At 44.4% G+C, this 24,752-nt stretch overlaps 1 protein-coding gene across 4 annotated transcripts in view; it reads left to right on the forward strand.

Moving 5' to 3' along the window:
• Nucleotides 1-24,752, forward strand: part of filip1b (filamin A interacting protein 1b) — a 44,782-nt gene that overhangs the window by 19,041 nt on the left and 989 nt on the right. Inside the window, exons 1-5 of one of the 4 annotated variants that reach the window (XM_030722097.1) lie at nucleotides 3,087-3,174; nucleotides 8,144-8,178; nucleotides 8,560-8,733; nucleotides 9,849-10,027; nucleotides 20,936-23,696. In XM_030722097.1, the coding sequence (XP_030577957.1) occupies nucleotides 8,173-8,178; nucleotides 8,560-8,733; nucleotides 9,849-10,027; nucleotides 20,936-23,696 (3,120 nt within the window). In that variant the 5' untranslated portion in view covers nucleotides 3,087-3,174; nucleotides 8,144-8,172. Of the gene's footprint in view, nucleotides 1-2,900; nucleotides 3,175-8,143; nucleotides 8,179-8,559; nucleotides 8,734-9,848; nucleotides 10,028-12,330; nucleotides 12,395-17,739; nucleotides 17,946-20,935; nucleotides 23,697-24,752 lie in introns of those variants that run through there. The other 3 variants (XM_030722096.1, XM_030722099.1, XM_030722098.1) reach the window with 3 other exon arrangements.

Here is a 24,752-nt window from a genome sequence, read left to right on the forward strand (position 1 = left end):
TCTGAGTCCACCTACATGTCACCGTTTTCATGAAGTGCATGACTTCATGTAGGCGCAGATGTGAAGGACGCACTCCCCACATGTTGGAAATCAAATGTTTTTATCATCAGAATGAAATAATGTCAAAAAAGGGGAAACTAGATAATTTTGTCTATCGAGGGAGCCATTTATAATATAACAAATGAAACCACTTATATCAAGAACAGCGCCTCGCCCCTCTCTGCATAACTGTTCTGTTCTGTGTATGTAACAGTGAGCTCACCGGTCCTTGAACGTTACAGATGGTGGACGACACCCTGTCGACAGCACCGAGAAGGACGAGGAGGAGCTTTCTAATATTACTCGAGACATAAATCTGGCTTTTGGTGCTGAAGAAGCTGCGTGTTTCACTGTAAACTCTTCAAGCAGCCTCTTTCATCAGTGCTTCATCAGGATGCGACGCCGATGAGGTCGCAGTGAAGCGATGACTCAGAGCTCCTCCTGGGAAGGTAAACGGTTTGGACGGATGAGTTTACTGATCTGGGACTGAGCGCCCAGTGGAAACCTCTAAAACCGTTTGATGCAACACGTAGCAACCAAAATGGAAACCACAGAGGCGAGTAAACAAAGGCTCGCTGCTTACTCACCGTTTCACTGCAGAGCGAAGGGCCTGCTCAGCATCACTGAACACCCTCCCCAGCTTCATCATACTTGGAGCCTGATGTCAGCGCAGTTTTTGTTTGGCAGTTCCAGGAATTCTTTGGAAAAAATGAATATTTCTAAAGGTTAAAGGTTAAAATGAAACCTTTCAAAAACTTTTAAACTGCGACATTTGTTTTCTTATATTCTTATTTTTTTCAGAGGTGATCTGGATGCTGATCCATTCCTTCCCTTTGTGAGACACCACTGGATCAGTGATTTAGTCCCATATCTTCAGATTCTTGCCCAGAACTCCTCAATCTGTTCTTCGTCTGACGCCTGAACCTCCAGCTGCTGAGCCGAGCTTTCCCAGTTTTGGATTTTGGCCCCCCCAGTTCAACCTTTTCTTTTTAGCTTTGTGGTTTTGACACAGAATAAATTTTGGCATCTCCCCTGAAACAACTATTAATAACAGGCATTTGTAATATTGGTATCATGGTTGCTGCCTCTGGCCTGCCAGGATTCTCTCTGGCTTAGTCACCCAGACCCGCACCGTCCGTGAACCTCGGCCCGCAACTCCTTTTTCCTCTTTCCTCATGAATGAGTGTGGAAGTCACAGCCAGCTGACTGGATTTATCCTCCAGTGATGCGATGATGGACCTAATTTTCACTCTCACAGCGAGCAGCTTGGTGTAACAGTGCGTGTTCTCTCACAGAGATGTTATGAGGTGTAGCCTGGCTTTGATCACAGGGAGCTCCACACCATCAACAAAGCTTTCATCCGTCTGAAATGTAAATGTAATGTAATGTCTTTCAGCGCAGTTCATCAAAGTGCGACTTTCTTGCTGCCACCATTGTGTTTCTGTTGTGTCACTTCACACAGAATCCCAACTTCTTTCACAGCCATCCATTTTTCTGCCAATCAAACCTTGTGTCAGGGTGGAAGCAGATTATTTCAGATGTCCTTTGACAAGAAACACTTTCCATGTTCTTCTGAGGATCTCGGAGGGTTCCCAGAGCCAAACATATGATCTCTCCAAGTTTCTGCCTGAGACGCCTCGGAGAGCAGCCTGAACCAGGAGCACTGAACCTCATTCTTGACCGCTGGTGAGGACCGTCAGGCAGATCCAGAGCTTTCAATTTACAACATGATTTACATCCCAGCATTTAACAGTACTGCAGCATGTTTGGGTTTTGATAAATATGGGATATAGTCTCGTAAATCAAGACTTGATGTTTACATGTGAAGAACGCGACTTCTTTCTCCTGCTCAGGTTACTCGTGTCCATGTAAACACCCCTGCTGTCGACAACGGATCCAAAAAACAAACTTGTGGAAAAAGTTTTAAACCTCCCTGAAATGTTTTAGTTTATTGTTTCATCATTCATTTCATTTTGTTTTTCTCTGGACATCTATAAAAACAAAGTGGTAATGAAGTTAATGTGACAGCACAGCTCCACCTCCAAACCAGTCACTGTCAAATATACTGTAGGGTGGAGGTGCAGCCCACGTAGGTGAGGACATTATGACCTTTTTATTTTGGTGTGCCTGTGTGACTGTGATGTGAAACCAAAACTAACTTGACAAAGAAATGACCCTTCGTTCTGACCAAGTGCCGACTCAACTCAACTGCAGTTTCTCTAACGGCCACTAGAGGCTGGCTCCCAAAGACAGTCAGTTCCCATAGACTCCCATGTTAAAACGTTCAACTACACAGCAGAAATAAGCCTCTTTACAGCCTGCTACAAAAAATAGGACTCAAGGCTGTGAATAATGGCGACGGCCAAAACGTCAAAGTTGAGAAAGCTTTGAAGCGGTGCTCCATAAGCCAGCGGGTGATGTCTGGTGTGCATCTTTCATATACAGTCTGTGGTTTGGAGCTTCCAGGCTGCTGCTGCATCAGTGCCAGTTAGTTTCCATCTACAGTGAAAACATCTTTGCAGAGTTTGAAATTTTGAAAGGTGGCCTCTGTGATCCATCATGGTTAACATTTTATTGCCTTTATTTTCCTGTCAAAGTCATTTCATCACTTGCTAATGTCTTTGTCGTGCTTACAGCTGAAATCTGACACTGAGCTGCAAACAAAATGATTCTGTTGATGGGCGCGTGCGTCCAAAACAAACCTTCAAGTCAAGGAAATCTCTACAAGCTGAGACCAAAGACTCCCTGAAAGAAGGAAAATAACGTAAAAAATTACAGTATTGATATAACCTGACAAACATCTGGCTTTCTTGGCTCATTGTTTCATCTACTGGTTTCCATTTCTGTCGTTTTTCCCACAGGTAAAAGATGCGATCGAGAACCTGCACCACGGAAGGTCCAGATGATGGACACATCCAGCCAGCTAAAGGTTTCATCAAGCAGGAGGATGAAAACACGCCAGAGCTGATGAAGAGGAAGATGAAAGTCCACAGAGAGGAGAAGGATGGGAGGACGGGGGTGTCGGGCTCAGCGAAGAAACCTCAGAAAGCCGCAGAGAGCCGGAAACCAGCAACACCAGATCTGTCCAAGAAGGACCTTCTTCAGCTGCTGGGAATCATGGAGGGAGAGGTTCAGGTATGGATGGCGTGCGCTCATGTTGTTCCTCTTTCCTGTTAGATTCTCCTTGCTGTACATTTTCCTTTTTCCTTTTTCACTTTTTTCATGTTGACTGTTTGAGCACATCTGTGATGCTTCTGATTAACATTTCCATAATTTGCTGTGATCACGTTTGTGTGGTGGACAGATGGATAATCGCCCACAAACTCAGCACTGCCAGGAGAATCTGCACCTGAGAGGGCAGGTGTGCAGTTATATGGTGGCAGTCATGTTCATAGTTAGGAAAATTATTGAATGTAATGACGGGTTCAACACAGAAAAGGTTCATAACATGATGTGTTTATCTAAATATAACCATGGTCCCAAGCTAAAGGGAATTTTTAACTCGGTCCCTCCGGTGTGGCTAATTTATACAGAAGGCTTCTGTTGGGTTGTGGCTTTAGTGAGAGTGAGCTGAGCGATCAGCAGGTTAATCTCGTTCAACCCAAACCACAAACGTCCTCTGACCTTGAAAATGAAACGTGCAGAACACAAAGGTCCCTGTAGCTGGTGCATCCCAGCAAAAATAGCCTTCTTTTTTTTAGCCTTTATTGGACAGGACAGAGTAAAAAGCAGCAGGAAAGTAGGGAGAGAGCCAGGGGAATGACGGGAAACTTATGAAACCCAGGCCCCTGCAGCCTTTCAGCATGTGGGTCACCTGCTCAGCCAGGTGAGCTACAGGTCAAGTCAAGTCAAGTCAAGTCAAGTCAAGTTTATTTATAAAGCACATTTAAAACAACGACGTTGACCAAAGTGCTGTACAAGATCTGTAACCCCAAGGACTATACTAAATAAAAATAAAAATATATAAATAAATAAATAAAATAATAAAATAAAAGTAAATAAATAAAAGCATTAAGAACAATAAATAACATAAGAAAATTAAAAATTAAAACGTTTAAAACAAGTACCATAAAATACCATAAAACAATCATCTAAAAGGAGGTAGCACTGCAGCCAAATGCCAAGGAAAAGAAATGTTTTTTTAATAGAGATTTAAATGTGTGTATCGTCTGAGCTGTGCGGATATGGAGAGGTAGATCGTTCCATAGCTTTGGTGCTGCTGCTGCAAAAGCTCGATCACCTCTCTGTTTTAGTCTAGTTTTAGGCCTCTGTAAGAGCAGCTGGTTCGATGACCTCAGAGCTCTTACAGGGGTGTGACAGTGAAGCAGCTCAGACAGATACAAAGGTGCCAGTCCGTTTAAGGCTTTAAAAGTAAGCAATAAAATCTTAAAATCGATTCTAAAACGGACAGGGAGCCAGTGAAGGGATGACAGGACTGGGGTAATGTGTTCATGCTTTTTTAAACCGGTTAAAAGACGAGCTGCCGCATTCTGGACTACCTGCAGGCGGCGCACAGATGATTGATCTATGCCAAAGTACAGAGAATTACAGTAGTCCAGGCGGGAAGTAATAAAAGCATGAATAACTTTTTCCAGGTCCTGCTGTGGGAGATAAGGTTTTACCTTGGCAATAACTCTGAGTTGGTAAAAACTGATTTTGGTAACAGCACTTACTTGCTTCTCCATTTTAAAACTACTATCTAAAATGACACCCAGATTTTTCACAGCATCACGACAGTGAGGAGCCAAATGACTCGGAGTGCCAGAGGAGTAGCTTGAGGGGTCAAATTTACCAAAGCATATGACCTCGGTTTTGCTTTCATTAAGTTTTAGGAAATTGTTTCTCATCCAGGACTTGATGTCACTTAGACAGTTCAGCAGGGGTTCCCATGGATCTCTGCTGTTCAGTTTGATGGGCATATACACCTGGATGTCGTCAGCAAAACAGTGGAAACAAATATTATGTTTCCTAAAAATCGACCCTAGAGGCAACATATACAATGAGAAAAGAACGTCCTTGTTGTGCTCCAGAACATTAAAAAGGGGCTCCTGTCCTTTTCTCACCTGACTGACTAACATGCACGGCTCACGCTGCAGGTTAAGTCACACAGTGTTTTGAGCCTTACTACAACCAAGGCACCGCCCTCTGCTCCAGCCTTCCAGCTCAGGTCTTCTCTCTTAGACCAGCGCCAACAGGAGGCTCTTCCCGCTGCTCCTCCAGGCCATCAAACAGCTGTTTTCCTCTCACACACACATGTAAAAGGCTTAAAAGTGTTCATTAATTTAAAAACAGGCTCTGGCACTTGTGTGTGTGTGTGTGTGTGTGTGTGTGTGGACACTGTGTAGCCATCTGTTCACATTTAGCAACCAAACTGCTGGATTAAGAAAACAAAGACGTGCGTTTGATTTATTCATTGCAACAATCTGATATTTCTCACTTTGTCTGACTGAACTTTCATCATTCATGGAAACAGAGTGAACATCGGTTCATCTGCAGTTCAGTTGTTGCCCTCGTAGCATCGTTTCAGCCACGGCTGCAGCATCACACGCCAGCGAGGAGAGGCAGGAGGCGCCTGACGTCAGCGTTATGACCAGCTGACTCAGCTACAGTTTCATTACAGCAGAAACAGTTATCTTAATAATTAATCGTATTGATTGAGATGACGACCGCGGCTGAAGTGTTGATTCTTTTCTTTTTCTTTGCCTAAAGCTGTTTGGGGATGTGAAAGCCATAAATGCAGCAGAGTTTTCCATCATTGCTGAGACATATTGACATTTCACAGCATGTGATGGGTGAGATTTGGAGGAAACAGCCCACCAGCTGCTTCTGGGTTCCAGTCTGATAATGATTTTCTAATGGAGACACATTTATAAACCTGTCTCTGGAGAGGCAGGATGCTGCTGCCTCGCCCTCCGTTTCCATCCTGCTCATCTGTTTGGGCGTGTTGAATATTTTCCATCAGGCAGAGAAATAATCAACGCGCAGCAACATTTTGCTTTTGTTCTGCTTTGTTTCACATTTCAGGTGCTTGATGACACAAAACGGACTCTAGATTTTAAACACAAAAGGAGAGTTTGCTGCAGCATGACAACAGCAAAAATACACCAAACATCATCATATACTTTCTGCATGTCCACAAATCTCATATATATACCTAAACTAACAGCCTTATATTTAGCTTATTCCTCTGAGCTCCGCTATCATCCAGAAACTATTAAAAACACATCAGCGAGCCGCACTCTTCCCTCGGGCGATATCATACTTCATCTCTATGAACACACACACTGTAGTTTATTTAAACCAGACCCACATACAACCTCCCAATGCAACAAACACTCACATGAGTATCAAATGTGGATTAACTGCTGCTGAAAATAGTCCCCAGCATATTTGCTCTCTTTCTTCCTGTTTGAGACATGCTGCCAGGTGGACGGTGACCCAGTTCGGGTCAGATTTATGATAAATAAGCACATTTTCAGTCACTACAAGAGCTGCCTTTTAAATAAAGTCTCATTCATGCAATTTTGGACATGGACTGTAAATAAAAGATGGGTGTAGCCATTATGAAGCCAGCCATTGCCTTCTAGACTCTGAGCAATTAACTGAAATTAAAAATGCTCTAAAAGGCAGCAACAGCACAAACACAGTCCCGAGGTCCAGTTTAGCCTAGCGGACAGCTAGCACCAGCTCAGACACCAATTAAGTTTAAGCCTTAACAAATCCAGGTGGTGAGTTATATAAAAACTAAGAGACTAAAAGTGTTTTTGTGTCAGGCTTTAAACGTGACAGTTTCACCTGTGACATTTACATTTTAACCAAGCAGCAACTCCAGGAGCCGAAACAGCAAAGTGCAGTTCCTCCAGTGGCCACTAGAGGCTGGCTCCAGCAGTGAGTCAGACTTCATGTTAAAATGTTTCTGACTAAATTCTGTAACTCACTTTTGGGGTGAGCCTCAAGTGGTCATTAGAGGAAATGCAGTTTTTGGCAGCCTGGTTTCGGCCCAGATGATGCTGCAGTTTGATTTTCGGTCCTTCTGTTGAGTTTTTTCTGCTTTTTCTCCCTCTTTGTCAGTTTGTATCATTTTGTGAGTCCCGTCTCACGGGTTTTCCGGCTGTCTCTCGTCTCCTTGTGTTAGTTGTTTTTCTCTTTTAGTTTCTTTCTTGTTTACTTGCTGGACTTCTGTCGGCCACGGTTTGCATTTATCCCGCTCAATCCAGCAGCACCATGTGTGGTTATTTTCCTTTGTCCATCCTTTGCCTGGCTGCCTCTGTGGTGTCCTGCATTGAACCCTAACCTTCACTAGTGGCCTGGTGGCCAAGAACAGGACCAAATTTGGATGCTTTGTATGAAATTACAACGCTAATCTTCAGGAGCCACAACTGGCTGCAACAACACTCACTTACTGACAATACTGTATAAGACACACGAAATAAGAACACAAGACCTGAAATAGATATCACAGCATACTGAAAGCATATAAAATATTAAGATTGTGGTTTGGAAACATTTATTAAACTTTCAGCTGATAGACTGAAGAGGTGGAGCAGCAGACTGTTGGGCCCTTTGTGTGCAGATGATGATAAATTAATTTATATTTCCAGTGCTGAGAAAACAGTGGTGAGTGTGATGCTTTTAAACCAAGCAGCTGGTGTCATAGCTGCGGATCTGTGAAATGAAATACTGCATGGAGGAAACAGCGCCCTCTGCTGGCACAAACCTGGAAGACTTAAAGAGGACCTTTCCTGCCTCTCTGTTCCTGTCATAAACTATATCCTGGTCATATGGTGGACACTCATTAAGTTTCAAATAATGTTGCCAGTGTATGTACAGATAATCCCTGCTCTAAACTTTTGGTTTCACTCTGGGTTGTCCAGGCACAGAAGCCCCACCCACTTGCTGTTCAAGCCTTCTGTTTACGAGGGGCAGCCAATCAGTAGAAGGTTGGCTTAAAGCGGGAGGAGCTAAAACAGCTTGTTTCAGACAGAGGATAGACTGAGGGGCTGCATGAGGCTCAGTATAAAATAAAAAAGGATCATTTTGGACTGAATTATGCTCCATAATTATCTGCAGCTGGAAATGAGCAGATTTGATCTCCTTTAAACAGAAAGTGTGTGAAAGTGAAGGCATCTCATCATGTTTGTAAGTGAAGCTACTGACAGCTGATGATGTTTATATTTAACTGCGTTGATCTTTTTCCAAACAAGAAGAAATTTTAAGGCATACATTTATTTTAAATGAAAATCAACAGTTCAAATCTGTGATTTAATGTGTTTTCATTGCATCATTTTAGTTTGTATGTTGGTGTATTTTACATACTTTTCATTGTCTTTTGTTTTAAATTTCCTGGTTTGCAAAACTTAAGCCCAAACTTTGAGTCAGCTTTGTCTCATTCAAGTGTGCCTCCTGCCTCAGCCAGCGCCGATCACCAAACCTCAGAACACAAATATCCACAATATAACATATGAGTCATGGTGTGGATATTTGTTGATGTGCTCAAAAGCCTCTGTTGTGTCTCCTCAGGCCAGAGAGGACATCATCGGCCTGCTGAAGTCCGATAAAACCCGACCGGAGACTCTGGAGGCCCACTACGGCGCCGCTGTGCCCACCAAACCCCTGCAGGCCCTGCAGAGAGACGCCCTGCTCACCCACAGCGGCAGCAGCACAGACGACGTGTACGAGAAGCCCATGGCTGAGGTCAGCAGGTGACACAAAATGCTTGATGATGCACTGCGGTAAACAACACTGTGAACTGAACCTAAACTAAAACTGGATTCAGTCAGGATTCAAAAACTTTTAAAGAGATAGACAACCTGATCATGAGAGGAAGGCAGAGCTGAGCTGAGAAAGACCACAAGCTCCCGATGAACGGACCAAAGCAAGCAGCACAGGACAGAAAACAGATCTGATAGCCTGGAGCGAGCCTGTGCAGGTGCTTTTAAAATATATATATATATATATATATATATATATATATATATATATATATATATATATATATATATATATATATATATATATATATATTAAAATTGTTGCTATACATCACAGCCAGGGTAATGATTTCAGGACCACAGTACCGTCTTAAGGTCTTTAAGGCAAAGAGAAATAATGCAAACCCAAGCAGCAACAAATATAAAGAAAACTGATCTGGACCCAGGACAGAACCTTGAGGTACACCACAGGTCAGAGGAGAAACTCCCGGTGCTGATGGAAACGTGCACATCCACAAATACATCACTCCAGAAATAAAGTCATAGAGGCTGTTTCTGCATATTTTGCTGATAGCTTTAGGTTTATTTTGGAAGGTTGCAAAGACTTTTTAAAGAAAATAAGTAGCCAAAAGGGTTTGTTAAACATTTTTAGCATAAACATGTTTTTCTGAATATGAAAGTGTGCCTGCTGTTCGAAGTGGGTGGAGGAAACCTCAGGTGAAACAGGGCAGAGAAAACGATCATGACCTCAGTGAAGCAGCTCCCATAATTAGTACACCTTATACCCAGCTATAAAACTGTTGTAAAACTTTGGAGGTGCGTTTATGCCAGAGTTCATGGGATCCTAACATGATTCTCTGGCGAGCTGAATGGCAGCAAAACCCGATTTTCCACGCTCAGTGAAATCTGCGGGCTGCGCTGCAGCAACAAGGCTGAACAAATGTGCAGTAAGCGTGACAACTTCTGAATTGTGTGGAGCGAGTCTCTCCCACAGTCTCACCGTGACCATGGCTAATGGTTTGGGATACTGTGCTGGCAGATGCGGTGTCGGGCTGCGGGTTGTCGTTGATAATGAGTGTTGACGTGTTTCCCCCTCAGTTGGACCGTCTGGAGGACAAACAGAAGGAGACGTACAGACGGATGCTGGAGCAGCTGCTGCTGGCTGAGAAATGCCACCGCCGCACCGTCATGGAGCTGGACAACGAGAAACGAAAGCACGCCGACTTCATCAACAAGAGCGACGACTTCACCAACCTGCTGGAGCAGGACAGAGAGAGGTGAGCACAGGCACAAGGACAGAAGCCCTTTTTTCATTTCTTACTTTGGCATTAAAAGAATCCAGAAGTCTCAAATGTTGAGAGAAAGTCTGGTGTTAGTCTAAATAAAGGTCCATTAAAAGACCAAAATTATCAGGTTTCTCAGCATTTTCATGCTTTCCTCTGGCAGCAGCTCTTAGCTCAGAGCCAAGTGGTTCCTGAAGGAGATGATTTAAATCTGTAAAATCAAACTATTGAAGATGAATTTTAAATGAAACAGCGGGCACACTGCACCTTTCCTTAAGTGCTGGGGACTATTTTCAGCAGCTGATTAATTAACATTTTCTGGTCTTGTGAGCAAAATAATAATGTATTACATTTTTTTTTTTTAACTGATGCATTTCTTTACTTACTTAGTCCATGCAGATATGAAGTCATTGCTGTGTTTGCATTACTCCCTGTTGTATTTGTTGTACCTCTTTGTGTTTCCTCATGCCTTCTTCTTTAGGTTCTTCTTTAGGTTCTTCTTTAGGTTATTTCCTGTTTTATTTTGAAAGTTAGCTTTTGTGATCACTGTGCTTCCTCAGGTGGATTCTACTGACATGCTTTTTAAAATTAAGTTATGCAATTTGATGATTTAATAAAATGCTAAATTGTAGTAACAACCAAGCCCAAGTTAATTGTAGTAGTTTAGAGCGTCTGTGGCAGCACAGACACTGCTGCATTCTATTTAGTGACCAGCAGGGGGCGACTCATCACGCTTGTGGTAGTGATGTTCGATACCACAGATTTCATTTCTGATCTAATACTGAGTAAAATTCAAGCTGGTATCGGCGATACCGATCCGATACTGATCCGATATCGATCCGAAACCGATACTTTGTGCAAAAACACCTAATGTGTGTGGTAAATCTAAAAAAAAGTGGTGTAATTCAAATCTTGGCTTCATAAAAAACACAAAAATCACTCTGATTTATTTATTTTAAACTCAGATGTACATTGAGGTCTCAGCCTCATTTATTACTCATTTCCCACAAACATCACAGATTGCATCTTGGCTGTTTGTGGAGCTGAAATAGCTCCACGGGTGACTTCTTTTATGTTTTGCCATTGTGTCTACGTTTGAGTGAGTGAGCAGCAGCAGCATGCTGCGCTTAGGCATTACGTCCTTACGCATTACACACTTACCAGGCGGAAGAAAAAGTAGTTTCCATAAACCCCGTCTCATTTAGGCAAGATCTCAATAATTTAGTTACTTTCTAACATGTTCTTGTTAAGATACATTATCTCAAATGACTGAAGTATTGAAAGAATTGATACTTGGATTTGAGAATCAATTTTAAGTAAGTAAAATTTATTTATATAGCACCTTTCTAGATAAAATCACAAAGTGCTTTAGGGAGCTGCTACCTCGAAAGCACAGTCTCCCTTAGCTTTTAGCTTAGAGCGAGGAACCACTAACAGATTTTGGTCAGAAGACCTCAGCAGTCTGTGCGTTATGTGTGGGTGTAAGAGCTCACTAATGTATTCAGGCATTTGACCATGCAGAGCTCTGAAAGTGATCACCAAGATCTTAAACTGGGATCTGAACTTTATGGGGAGCCAGTGCAGAGATGACAAGATAGGTGTCACATGAGACCACTCAGGGGATCCTTTAAGTAGCCTGGCAGCAGCATTTTGGACCAACTGGAGGCGATCCAAAGACGATTTGCTGAGACCAATGTATAACGAATGACAGTAGTCCAACCGAGAGGAGACAAAAGCAGGAACAATAATTTCCAATTCCGGCTTGGACACCATTCGACTGAGGCGAGCAACATTTCGCAAATGAAAAAAGCATGATCGCACAAGGCTATTAACATGTTTCTCAAGGCTAAGAGCTTGGTCAAATGTAACTCCTAGGTTTCGGATTTTAAAGCATAAAGGTCTGGTATCGGAAGTATCAATATTTCAGTATTAATCCACCAATCGTCAGCTTGTGGTTGTCAATGAGAACACAACCCTCAGCTCCCCGTGGCCTCAGCAAACACCTCCGTGATGAGTTTATGGCCTCGGGCACTAATTTCAGGTCATATTAGGCCTTAGTCATGCAGGAAACTGCTCGCCAGCCTACCTGGCAACTACTTCAATACTCAGGCAGTCGCCAACTAATCTCGAGGCCTTCATGACTGGAACAACATACAGCCCTATTAGGGTGAAAAAAAAAAGGGTATGCTCACTGGCTAAAGGCTTGTCAATCACAAGCTCTTATCCACTGGGCATGCAGTATCCTCAGTTTCTCAGTCAGCTCCACCCCTTGCTTGTTACTTCCTGTTTCAAAATCCCCAAGATGGTGGTGGGAAAAACGCTCAACTCAAGGTTTTATGATGTGACTTCACCAACTGAGGGGTAACTACCACCACTTTTTTCTGTTGTTGCTGCTTTCCCCTCTGCTCCACCTGAACTGTTTCCACCTGTGTCTTGTTTCCTGAGTGTTGGCTCTCACTGCGGTATTGTATCACTTCCTGTTCCTGTTTCGGAGCACAGTGTTTTGCTGTCTGTTAGCTGTTATATCTGTATAACTCGATTTATCTGGATAATAACATATTTTAGTGTAATCTTCACCTACTTTAAATAGCATACTCTTTGCTGAATCACCTGTATTCACATTACTCACTTTATTTGTTTTTAGAAATTCGCTAGCTTAGCTCAGCTAGTAGCTTAGCCCTTAGCCGACTCACTACCAGCATGGCTTCTTCTCCTGTCTCTCCTGCACTTTCCTGCTCTGGGTGTCACATGTTTAGTTACTCCTCGGCCTCCTTTAGCAGTAACGGTACTTGTAATAAATGTAGTCTGTTTGTAGCTCTGGAGGCCAGGCTTTCTGAACTGGAGACTCGGCTCCGCACCCTGGAAAATCCTGCATCTAGCCAGGCCCCTGTAGCGGGTGCGGACCATGGTAGCTTAGCCGCCGTTAGCTCCCCCCCAGCAGATCCCGAGCAGCAGGGAAAACAGGCCGGCTGGGTGACGGTGAGGAGGAAGCGTAGTCCTAAGCAGAAGCCCCGGGTACACCACCAACCTGTTCACGTCTCTAACCGTTTTTCTCCACTCGGCGACACACCCGCCGAGGAACAAACTTTGGTTATTGGCGACTCTGTTTTGAGAAACGTGAAGCTAGAGACACCGGCGACCATAGTCAAATGTCTTCCAGGGGCCAGAGCAGGCGACATTCATGGAAATTTGAAACTGCTGGCTAAGGCTAATCGTAGATTTGGTAAGATCGTTATTCACGTCGGCAGTAATGACACCCGGTTACGCCAATCGGAGGTCACTAAAATTAATATTGACTCGGTGTGTAACTTTGCAAAAACGATGTCGGACTCTGTAGTTTTCTCTGGGCCCCTCCCCAATCAGACCAGGAGCGACATGTTTAGCCGCATGTTCTCCTTGAATCGCTAGGTTGTGGTTCCTAGGATACTTAAGAGTAGAATGGGAGGCAGAGCCTTCAGCTTTCAGGCCCCTCTTCTGTGGAACCAGCTCCCAGCTTGGATTCGGGAGACAGACACCCTCTCTATTTTTAAGATTAGGCTTAAAACTTTCCTTTATGATAAAGCTTATAGTTAGGGCTGGATCAGGTGACCCTGAACCATCCCTTAGTTATGCTGCTATAGGCCTAGTCTGCTGGGGGGTTCACATAATGCACTGTTTCTCATTCACCTTATTTACTTTGTTTATACTCCACTCTGCATTTAATCATTAATTGATATTAATCTCTGGCTCTCTTCCACAGCATGTCTTTCTCTCCCCTCAGCCCAACCGGTCCCGGCAGATGACCCCCCCTCCCTGAGCCTGGTTCTGCTGGAGGTTTCTTCCTGTTAAAAGGGAGTTTTTCCTTTCCACTGTCGCCAAGTGCTGCTCATAGGGGGTCATTTTGACTGTTGGGTTTTCTCTGTATTATTGTAGGGTCTTTACCCACAATACAAAGCGCCTTGAGGTGACAGTTTGTTGTGATTTGGCGCTATATAAATAAAATTGAATTGAATTGAATTGAATTGAATTGATCAGCTGTGTGTGCAGCTGCTCTGTGTTCCTGTGCTGCTTGGCTTCGTCCCCACCGCCCTGTCCTTACACAGAGGATGCACAGAGGCTCTTTCTCTCAGTAGTTTTTTTAAGTATTAGCACAAAGCTGACTGTGGAGTGGGTGAAAACCAGCTCACAGAGCACTTTGCAGAAAAATGTTGTGGTTCTGCTGGAGGAACAGTGATAGGTGGAGTTGTACCATCCTTACAAGCCTGTTCGTCTCTTTTGTTACCTGCAGGTGCTTGTTGAGCTTCAGTGTCATGTTGCTTACAGGTTTGGAGCCAGGAAATTAGAAACAAACAACATTAGTTCTGTCACCTCAAAGCTAAGCATGCAGAAGTGTGGTTATGTGGCACGTGAGTGTTTTTGAAGTATCTCGCTAAAACACCCAACAAAAGTGACTCGGGAGGATCTGCATGACAAATGCTTCTCAGAAAAACTGTCGTCATGAGCTGAGGCCGCTCGTCTCTGCCTCCCTGCGAAACAAAATCCCAGAGGCTTTTCAGCTTGGAGCTTAAATAACAGAAAAGCTACAAATCTCAATCATGACCTCGCTGTGCTCAGTGCACAGTGGTGCATTTTTGGTTTTCCTGCCACATTCCTCAGATTAGAAGTACTCCTGTTTGTCCCATCACCCACGTGGCCTGAGGTGAAGTAACTGCTGCACATGGATTTATTTTTTATCCAACCATCACGTAGTTAGCTGAAGACATCACAGCACAACACTGTGTTATACAGGTAAATGTAATGTGAGTACGCCCAGCACTGCATGTGAGTTACTGTGGCAGCCAGATGCTGAATGATGTTATCTGTAATATTCCTGTTTTTAGGAGAAGCCCACAGAGCTGTGATCTATTACTTTATGGAATCAGTAAGAGGTTCAGATTCTGGGATAATGTTTCTTAAAATATCTCTGGGAGATCAGTTGCTCTTGGAAGAACACGTGTTCTGCAGACGCATGTTTATTTGTCCAGACATGTCAGATAAAACCCAGAGCAGGGTTTCAGATGATGTCTGATAGGAGAGGTGGTGAAATGCGCCTTATCGAGCCATCACGAACAGCAGAACGCAGCATCGACCGATGCGAGCTGTTAGAGAGTCTGAGCTGCACTGCATCACGTTTACACTGATGTGATCCACAGAAGCCAGCAGGAGGTGCCCAGCAGTGCTATGGTAGTGTGTTTGGTAGGTTCAGGCTGAAGTCTCGATTTAAACCTGAGCATACCTTTGCTGTAACACTGTCTCTGTGAGCCACTCAGAGCCATCAGGTGATGCTATACTGCTGTTACTGTACCCAGCATCAGTTTAAATACTGTCAGTGCAGCAGCTTAGTTTCTACCCAAAGTGCTAAAACTGCAGTTCCTCCGGTGTCCACTTGAGGCTGTCTCCAGCAGTGAGTCAGTCCCCATAGACTCCCATGTTAAAACGTTACTGCAGACATAAACATGTTTACAGCCTGATACAGAAAACACTTTGGTCTCTGTAGATGGTTTAGCTTCATAACAATTATGTGGGATGATTTTTTTAATACTATGAATCCATCTAGAATGATTATATTAAGAGGCAGCCACTAGTGTCTGCAAATTAGTCCCTGAGCTGGACCTCTCAGCCATGTTTATGCTGTCTGATATTTGTATTAAAGGGACCAAACAGGAAGTCTGTGCTTCATGCTACTGTTCACCTGTTTCTCAGCAATAATTGGCAGATAGCTGTTTATGTGCGTTATACCTGCACATTTTATCACTGCTAATTTAGTGCTTCACCCTCTCATCCACATGTGGTCACAAAGCAATACGTGTCATAAGGTAGCTCTGCCCCTCTTTTACAGTCTGTGATCAGAGGCCGGTGTCACACAAGGATGCATTAAAATAGCTGTACTGACTGTATTTTTTCAACATGTAAACAAAGACTGGAAACGGACCAAAAATGAGATTTCCACCAAACGCTTCGATCTCCTAATGCAGAGTTTGCTCCGACCTTCATCTGAAAGCCTGCTCCAGGTTCTATTTTTCTCTTTATGCAATTTTACACATTTTGATTCAACTCTGGGCTTCTTATTGTTTTAAATGCTGCAAAAAGAAGCATCACTGCAAATATTCAGATTAAAAACACATAATACAGTAGATTTTACACACACACCCAGACACACACAGATACACACACAGTGGAAAATTGTTGCCACTCATCGGGTTCTTTGGTTTTGGAAAGTTGAACACGGGCCTCGCAAACTGAATATCAGGAACGCGTGTGGCGATCTGATAAGACCTCTGATGACCTGACCTCCATCACCAGCCAAACGTGGGCGATGACATGAGAAGATCTGCACAGCAGAACATCACAGCTGCTCCTCACGCTCCATGAACGCTCAGACCCGCCTGAATGTGGAGAAATGCTTCACTGGCTCTCAGATCTGTCTGCGTGGCTCAAAGCAGCATTTTACATTTATCTATTCTTCAGTGATGGTTTAAGAAGCATGAGTGTGTGTGTGTGTGAACCCTGCTGTTTCTGTCAGCTGGGGTTTTAGGAAAAGTCATAAAAATCTGAATCACCTGACTTTCTAGCTGCAGATAAAGAAATGGATTTTTCTCTAAAAATGGGGAGGAGACCCAAACTAGAGCTGAAAGAAATCTGAAATCTGAGTATGCAGGATATGATCAGAAAAACTACAGAACACGCATATTTATTTATTGGCTATATTTGAAGGATTTTTAGGAAATGCTCACACAGTGAACATCGGTTAAAGGCTGTACTGGAGCAGAAACGGTGGTGTTTCAGTGGTTTGCAGGACAGACCGGAGTCATAACATTAGGATTTTCAGGGTGTTCAGTTTCGACTCGACCCGCTCACAGAGAGGTTCACAGAGAGGTTGTTGGGGAGGCTGCAGTTTGCAGATTCGCCCTGATCTCAGCTCTCCGCTCGCTCTGATAACACATTCCTGCTGGCTGCAGTCAGCGCGCAGACTCACATCGCCGAAGTGTCGACCCCGAACGCTGAGGGTGATGTCACTCCCTGCAGAGATCCTGATGGATGATTACAAGGCTCTGTTTGCATAACAACAGTCACAGACAACTTCAGCTGCACAAAACACGCATCGAGAGACGACCTTATGAACATAAATAATTGTGTCTATAGCAGCGCAGGGTTTGAATCCATGTACTTTGAGCAGGTGTGTTTACACCTCCAGTGTTTTGTAAAGACTTCTGGACACTTTAAGGAAATTCTTCCTGTCTTCATTTTCTGCTCTTTATTGATCTAAGCAATAAATTAAGTAAATTTGGCTAAAATCACACAGAGATTAACTAATGAAGGAAGGAATGTCAAAAAGATCATGAGGTAAAAATACCACTGAGCTTTGTAGAATACGTTTTTAGTCTCAACAAAAGCCCCAAACTGAGAATTATGCAGTTTAAGATTCTGCAAAGCAAATTTAAATTTAAGCAGCAAACGTGTCACGTTTTCATTTTTGAGCTTAAAAAAACTAAACTCTCTGTGATCACTTCATAAGGAAACTTCTGTTTCCCCCTCATTATGTTCACCTGCTGCTGATTGTCTCACCTGTGCTCTGTTCCCACCTGTGCCTCATCATGTTATCTGTCCCTGTGTATGTAACTTCCTGTTATCTCGTCCCCTAGCCGCTGCTCCGTCCTGTTTTTCATCAGTACGTCGTTTTGTGCCTCCTTGCCTTTCCTGCCTCTGTGGCGTCCTGCGTGTGGATCCACTTTGCTCACATTCTGGCGGCTTCGACTTTAACTTGGAGTCTCATTCACCCTTTCAGCTCTGGGTTTGGTCTCCTCCATCGCCTGCTGATGTATTTGTTGGCATTCGTGGAAACTATTTATCACCATGACATATATATGGTTGAAAATCATGACAGAATGAAACGGTGAGCTTTTATCTTATTTTTATGATGAATAATTTGCTCCTTTCTGAATCGGTTTAAAAGTGATTCCTCGTTATGGAACAAGCAATGAGCAGCTTCATGCTTGCTGGCCTATAAATGTAATGTTAGTGGTGTTGGGGGGGATGCAACAGTATGAGCAGCATGAATTACTGAGCTTTTCGTTACGGCCACCCAGAGGGCCCTGACCCGGGTGGGTTAATGTGGTTTGAGATGTCAGAGTTTTGACCGATAAATCAGGCTTCGCTTTAGAAAAATGAAGGTTTGATTCTCTGTAATTTCACAGCGGTGGAGATTTTCCAGTTTGTGTTAAACATGCCTCCTCTGTATCAAAGCGTTCAACATGTTAATAGTAATTACTGCGACTATTATTGGCTTCAGATCAGCATGTCCTGGTCTGATGTTTGCTGTGGGCTCAGCCTGGCTCGGTTTTCCGGTTGTTTGGGGCTCTCTTCCTTCTCTCTCGGTCAGTGCTGAGGATATGAATAGACACAGAGAAGATTTCTGCAGAGCCGTCATCTGCCAACGAGGCAGTGATGACAGATAATCCGTCCCATGAGCAAGGAGCAGCAATCTGAATGAAAGCTGGGAGGAAGAGAAGAATTTTATATCTGAAATGAACTTGTCCTCCGACCTTATCCCTCACAGGAAGACTGTATTTAGATCAGGATGGTTGAGATCATAAAGATGGATGTCCAAAGCCATGGGATCACCCAGCATGGTTTCCATCTGTTCTGGCTGGACCCAGGATTTTCCAGTTATGGGAAGTTGGGGGTGCATCAGGTGAAGAGAGATGGCTAACACATGTAGCATCATTGGTGTGCTCGCTAACCACAGGTGAGAGAAAAGATGGATGTAAAAGCTGAAGGTAGACTTCAGCTCTCTGGCCCTCAGCAGAGACTTTCTTGATGACTTTATGGGCTCAGTCACTTTTTTATGGTCATATTCAACAAAACATGAAATCTATTTGTAAATCTTAGTGAAATCTAAAGTGCATTAAAATTTTAAACCCTATCAAAGATTTGCTTGCTGGAAAACCTGGATGTTGGTGCAGAGTCTGCAGTGCAGTGCATGCTGGAGCCGTGTGAAGGCGAAACTGTCCGTCTGCTGCTTGATGCACATTCCCAGTGACTGGAAGAATAAGGGTGGAAATTTAGCTTCCACTGACGGGGGTCTGGGCTCTTTCTTAGACACGGGGTGAGGAGGAGGTCATTTGAGAGGGGCTCAGAGCAGAGCTGCTGCTCCTCCACATCAAAAGGAGCCAGCTGAGGTGGTTCAGCCTCATCCAGGATGCCTCCTGGATGAGGTATTACATGCATGTCGAACTGGGGTGAGGCCCCATGGCAGACTCACGACACGCTGGAGAGACTGCATCTCTCAGCTGGTGTTGTCAGACCTATAAGCATAATTGATTACAAATCGTTAGCTATATATTTTCTCAATTTTCTCTTATGAGTGCATGCTTTTTGAATGAATGTATTTTAATGGAGCTGAGAGAGATTTCCCGGCTCTCTAAATTACAAACATTCAGTATCAAAGCCACAAAACGCAGGCAGTTACTGTACAGTTTGGTATTTATGTATCACATGCATTTGGAATAATGAAGAACTGTGAGCATCTGTAAGCTCTTTGCTCATGGTTGGTTCATTTAGGAGCCTCTGCAATGCAAACCACAGGCCTCCTCTGCTGCCTGCAGCGCACACACACACACACACACACAAAACTTAGCTACTATAGAGAATTTATGTCCACGTCCTCTCCCTTTGCACGACACTAAGGGATAATAATGAGAGAGGCGGTGCACGTCTGCCATTGTCCTCCCCCAAGCAGAAACTCCCGCCTTGTACTGCTGCATTGTTTCTGTTTAGATGCTGCGGGGCTGCTGCAGGGAGCACAGGGTTAAAACTGGAGCACCAGTAAGGATGAGACAAAAGAAACATCTGAACTTGAATGTGGACTCCTTATGTATGTTATTTCACCTGCTGTCCAGCCCCCTGCTGTCCAGCAAAACGGTGAAGAAGAAGACTTGAACCCCTCCTCCTCCTCCCCCCTCAGTGTCCACACAAGGGCAGGGCCTCTGTGTCCATATAAGGATGGGGGGATGACATCACCATCCAGCAGAGCGGTGCTGTTTAGCAGGACATCCACCTTTTTCATTGTCCTCCGATGACATGTTTGGAATGTGACGGCTAATTCCCAGCGGAGTCGGGGCCCCTCCTCCCTTCCCTTCCCTCTTTGACCCCCGGAGACGCTGAGCAGCAGTTTGGCTCCGGCTCAACTTTTAAAAACACACTAAGAAATGGATCAACCTGCACTGCAGCTCAGCTGGAGGGTACGTTCAGTTTGGAGGGGGAGAAGTTTTTGATCCAAGAGGATAAAGTTGTAAAAGGTGTTTGAGTTGGATTTGGAAGTTCGGTCTTTGATCCGGTTTATGTATCCGAGTGTCTGATGAAGCTGCTGCAGACTCTCTCTCAGACCTCCTGACTCCCGCAGAGGTTGGTTAAACATCTACAAAGCTCAGGTCTCAGACCTTTGTAGGTCTCTCTGCACTGCTGTGTCACTGCCATTTTTTTTTTAAATCTGTGAGTGAAATGACTTCCTTTTCATATCTGAGTGTGTTTGGATAAAATCAAAGATATTAGATATAAATATAAAATCAGGAGATATTGGTGCAAATGTTTGAGGCTTGCATGTCTCCATGACTGCGAGTGTTGAGTGTTTGTATTATAGTACCTCTGAACATCTTACATGTTGCCCAAGCTATTTATGTATATGTGTGTGTATATATATCTGTGTATATATAGCTTTTTTTTTTTTTTTTTTTTAAAGTCAACTAATAAAATCTACATTTTAAACCTGGAAACTAACTGAAACTAGCAAAGATTTAATTACCATCTTACAGTTATCATCCATACCCTTGCTACATGGGCTACCTTAGAGATCCACTAACATCTTGCACTCTCTCTGTTTTCTAGACTCAAAAGGCTTCTGGAGCAGGAGAAGGCCTACCAGGCTCGTAAGGAAAAGGAGCACAGCAGGAGGCTAGAGAAGGTCAGAGCAGAGCTGGTTAAGCTCAAGTCCTTCGCCCTGATGTTGGTGGACGAGCGGCAGTTGCACATCGAGCAGATCGACCAGCAGACTCAGAAGATCCAGGATCTCACTCAAAAGCTGCAGGAAAAAGAGCAGCGACTAGCATCTGTCAGCGACGCTGCCAAGGAAAGCGGCCAGAAGGTCCTGAAGCTGGAGGACGAGCTGGAGCAGAGGGCAGCCAAGTTCACCCAGGAACATGAGGAGATGACCGCCAAGCTGGCTAACCAGGAGTCCCAGAGCCGGCAGCTCAGGCTGAAGCTGACCGGACTGACGCATAAGATTGAAGAGCTGGAAGAGAGCAACAAAGTCCTGCAGAAATCAGAGGAGAACCTGCAGGAGCTGCGGGAAAAGATCAGCAAAGGGGAGTGTGGGAACTCCTCCCTCATGGCTGAGCTGGAAAATCTACGTAAGAAAGTGTTGGAGATGGAGGGCAAGGATGAGGAGATTACCAAAACAGAGACTCAGTGCAGGGAGCTGAGGAAGAAGTTACAGGAAGAAGAGAACCACAGCAAGGAGCTCAAGCTGGAGGTGGAGAAACTCCAGAAGAGAATGGCTGAACTGGAGAAACTGGAGGCGGTATTTAACAGGAGCAAAACTGAGTGCTCACAGCTTCACACAAACCTGGAAAAAGAGAGACGCGTTGTGAAGGATTTAGCTGGTGAGCTGGAGACGGTGAAAACCCGGATGAAGGAACTAGAGTCCTCGGAGTCCAAGTTTGAAAAGGCAGAAATGGTCCTCAAAGATGAGCTCATGAAGCTGAAGTCCTTCACGGTCATACTGGTCGACGAACGCAAAAACATGGCGGAAAGACTCAAGCAGGAAGAACAGAAAAGTGATGATTTAAGTAAGATGCTCAAAGCGGAGCAGGGCAAGGTGACGGAAGTTACAGAGAAGCTGATCGAGGAGAGCAAAAAAGTTCTCAAGTTCAAATCAGAAATGGAGATCCAAGTGACAACGCTTACTAAGGAGAGAGACGAGTTTAAGAGTAAACTCACAGGTGAAGAGGAAAAGTGCAGGGAGCTGAATAACAAGCTGAGTGGAATGATGGACAGACTTGAGGAGACAGAGAGGGAAATGCAGAGAAAATGGGCCAGCAGGGAAAATAACCAAAATCCAGAAGAAGATAACAAAGTAAAAGAGCTCACGCTCGAAATCGAAAGACTGAAGAGCAGGCTCAAACATCTGGAGGTGGTTGAGGGAGATTTGATGAAAACTGAGGATGAGTATGATCTGTTGGAGAAGAAATTCAGGACGGAGCAGGATAAGGCCAACGCCCTCTCAAAGCTGCTGGAAGAGATGAAAAGTCAGATTGCCCGAAACAAAGCCATAGAGAAAGGTGAAGTCATGAGTCCGGAGGCTGAGCTGAGAATTCGCTGCAAGATGGAGGAGGCCAAAACCAAAGATCTGCAGGCAGATGTCCAGGCTCTGAAGGAGAAAATCCATGAGCTGATGAACAAAGAGGACCAGCTCTCACAGCTGCAAGTTGCCTTCTCTATCCTCCAGCAGAGGTTTGTGGAGGAGGAAGAAAAGAATAAGAGCATGAGCCAAGAAGTGGAGAACCTCACCAAGGAGCTTGAAGCCACCAAGCGCTACAGTCGCGCCTTGAGGCCCAGCATGAATGGCAGGAGGATGGTGGACGTCCCCGTTACCTCCACAGCAGTCCAGACAGACATGATGGCCACCGAGCCCGCAGAGGACGAGACTGCAGCTGGCTTCATTCGGAAATCAGTCCTTGAGGAGAACCACTTAATGAGCAACCTCAGGCAATACAGTCTCAAGAAGCCAACAGTTCTTGAACGATACCCTCCAGCTTCGGCAGAACTTGGGGCAAAAAAGTCTTGGATACCCTGGATGAAAAAGAAGGAGGCCGTCACACTCACTCAGACCACTCCTCAGAAGACCAACGGGGTCCCTCTGCTCCATCCACCTGAAGCAACCATGTCCCAAAAGCCAGGCCAGCCACTGCATATTCGAGTGACACCAGATCATGAGAACAGCACTGCCACCTTGGAGATAACCAGCCCTCGAGCTGAAGATTTCTTCTCCAGCACCACCATCATCCCGACTCTCGGTCTTCAGAAACCCCGCATCACGATTGTCCCTAAACCCACCACCGTGACCTCAAAGACCAAAGCCTATGACGGGATGGAAGGCCTCAATCGAGCCAAATCTCCTGTCACAATCACCACCATCTCCAGAGCAAAGAGTCCAGACAGGAGCAGCGGGAGCAGCCATCAGTCACCGGTGTCCATCATCACGGTCAGCACCACTCCTGTGGCTGAAGCGTGCGCGTCATCTGAGCCTCACGAAATTTCTACAGGCCGCACAGTAATCAAGGTGACCCCGGAGAAGCAACCTGGACCTGCACCTGTCAGGAAGTACAACGGCAACATCATCACGACGGAGGACAACAAGATCCACATCCACCTGGGTCCACAGTTTAAGAGACCATCTGAGGCGTGCAGCAGTCCTGTGCTGACACTCAGGCCAACTGGCCCGAGTTCAGAAAGCAAAGAAACCCCAACGGGAACCGTTCTCCGCTCTCCACGCCAAACCCTGCTGGGGAAAACCACTCAGAGCAAAATGACGAGCAGCATAACAATCACTCCCATCACCTCGGCCGCCTCCAGGCCGACGCAGTCATCGGTGAGATCATTAACTCTAACGACCTCCATCTGCCTCTCTCCCTGAATACAAACCCAGAGGCATGAATATCTTCCCCTTTGTTTACAACAGTGTCTGAAATGTGTCTGATCTCTTACGTTTCAGTTGCTTCTGAAATGTTTCAGAATGAAATCAGGTGCTGTGTGCTTCCTAGATAGCACTCTGTCCAGGTATTAAATGGTGACTTTATAAACACATAATCTGAACTAACCCTGGAATGATTTACCAAAAACTGCACAACACCTGAGAGACAAACACAAATTCACAAACTGACAAATCCACTTTTTTTAAACTAAATGAAATCTGCTCCTGAGCACTGAAGGCTTTGACTCCCCAGCACTTAAAATATACATTGAAACCACCATGGTCAAGGGCCTGGTGTGAGTTAATGTGCACCAAAGTCACTCCCAGTTAACCCCAACAAACCGCTGTGAAAACGTCCAGTAAGCACTGATTTGGTGAAGTCAGTTTAAACCGTCCTGACTTTGTGGTTTATGGACATTCAGGTTAAACTCTTAATTATCATCAGGGATGTGAAAAGATATGAATACACTTTTGAATGTAGATTTATATAATAAACAATCAGCAAGAAAACAGCTGAGGGACAAATATAAAATAGGACAAAGAGTCTTTAATGAGGTCGGCCTGTGTGCAAGTGATCCCTGTGAGACATACACAGGCTCCTCCGAATGATGTCATGGATAATATTTTAAACCGTGAATCAAACATGAAAAACGTGGAGCTGGGAATGAGCAGAAGCCATGGATTGTATGTGAGAGTCGGTGCGCCCCCTGCTGTGCTGCAGTTTTAACATTTTATAGTTGGTGTTCACGGCAGAAATCGCAAAAAGCAGCTGATATTATGATATTAATTTAAACAGTTTGTTATAAAACTGTCACGTTGCATAGGTTATGCTTCTGAAGATTTAGATCTGGGCCGCCCGTTTGTCTCTTTAGACATTAAGAGGCGAAGCTCCCCCCAGTAATATTTTGGCTTGTGAGAAAATGTACTAAAAACTAACCATCTGTCTCCTTTAAT

This window comes from Archocentrus centrarchus, chromosome 24 (genome assembly GCF_007364275.1).
Source record: "Archocentrus centrarchus isolate MPI-CPG fArcCen1 chromosome 24, fArcCen1, whole genome shotgun sequence".
In the NCBI taxonomy this organism is placed as follows: Eukaryota; Metazoa; Chordata; class Actinopteri; order Cichliformes; family Cichlidae; genus Archocentrus; species Archocentrus centrarchus.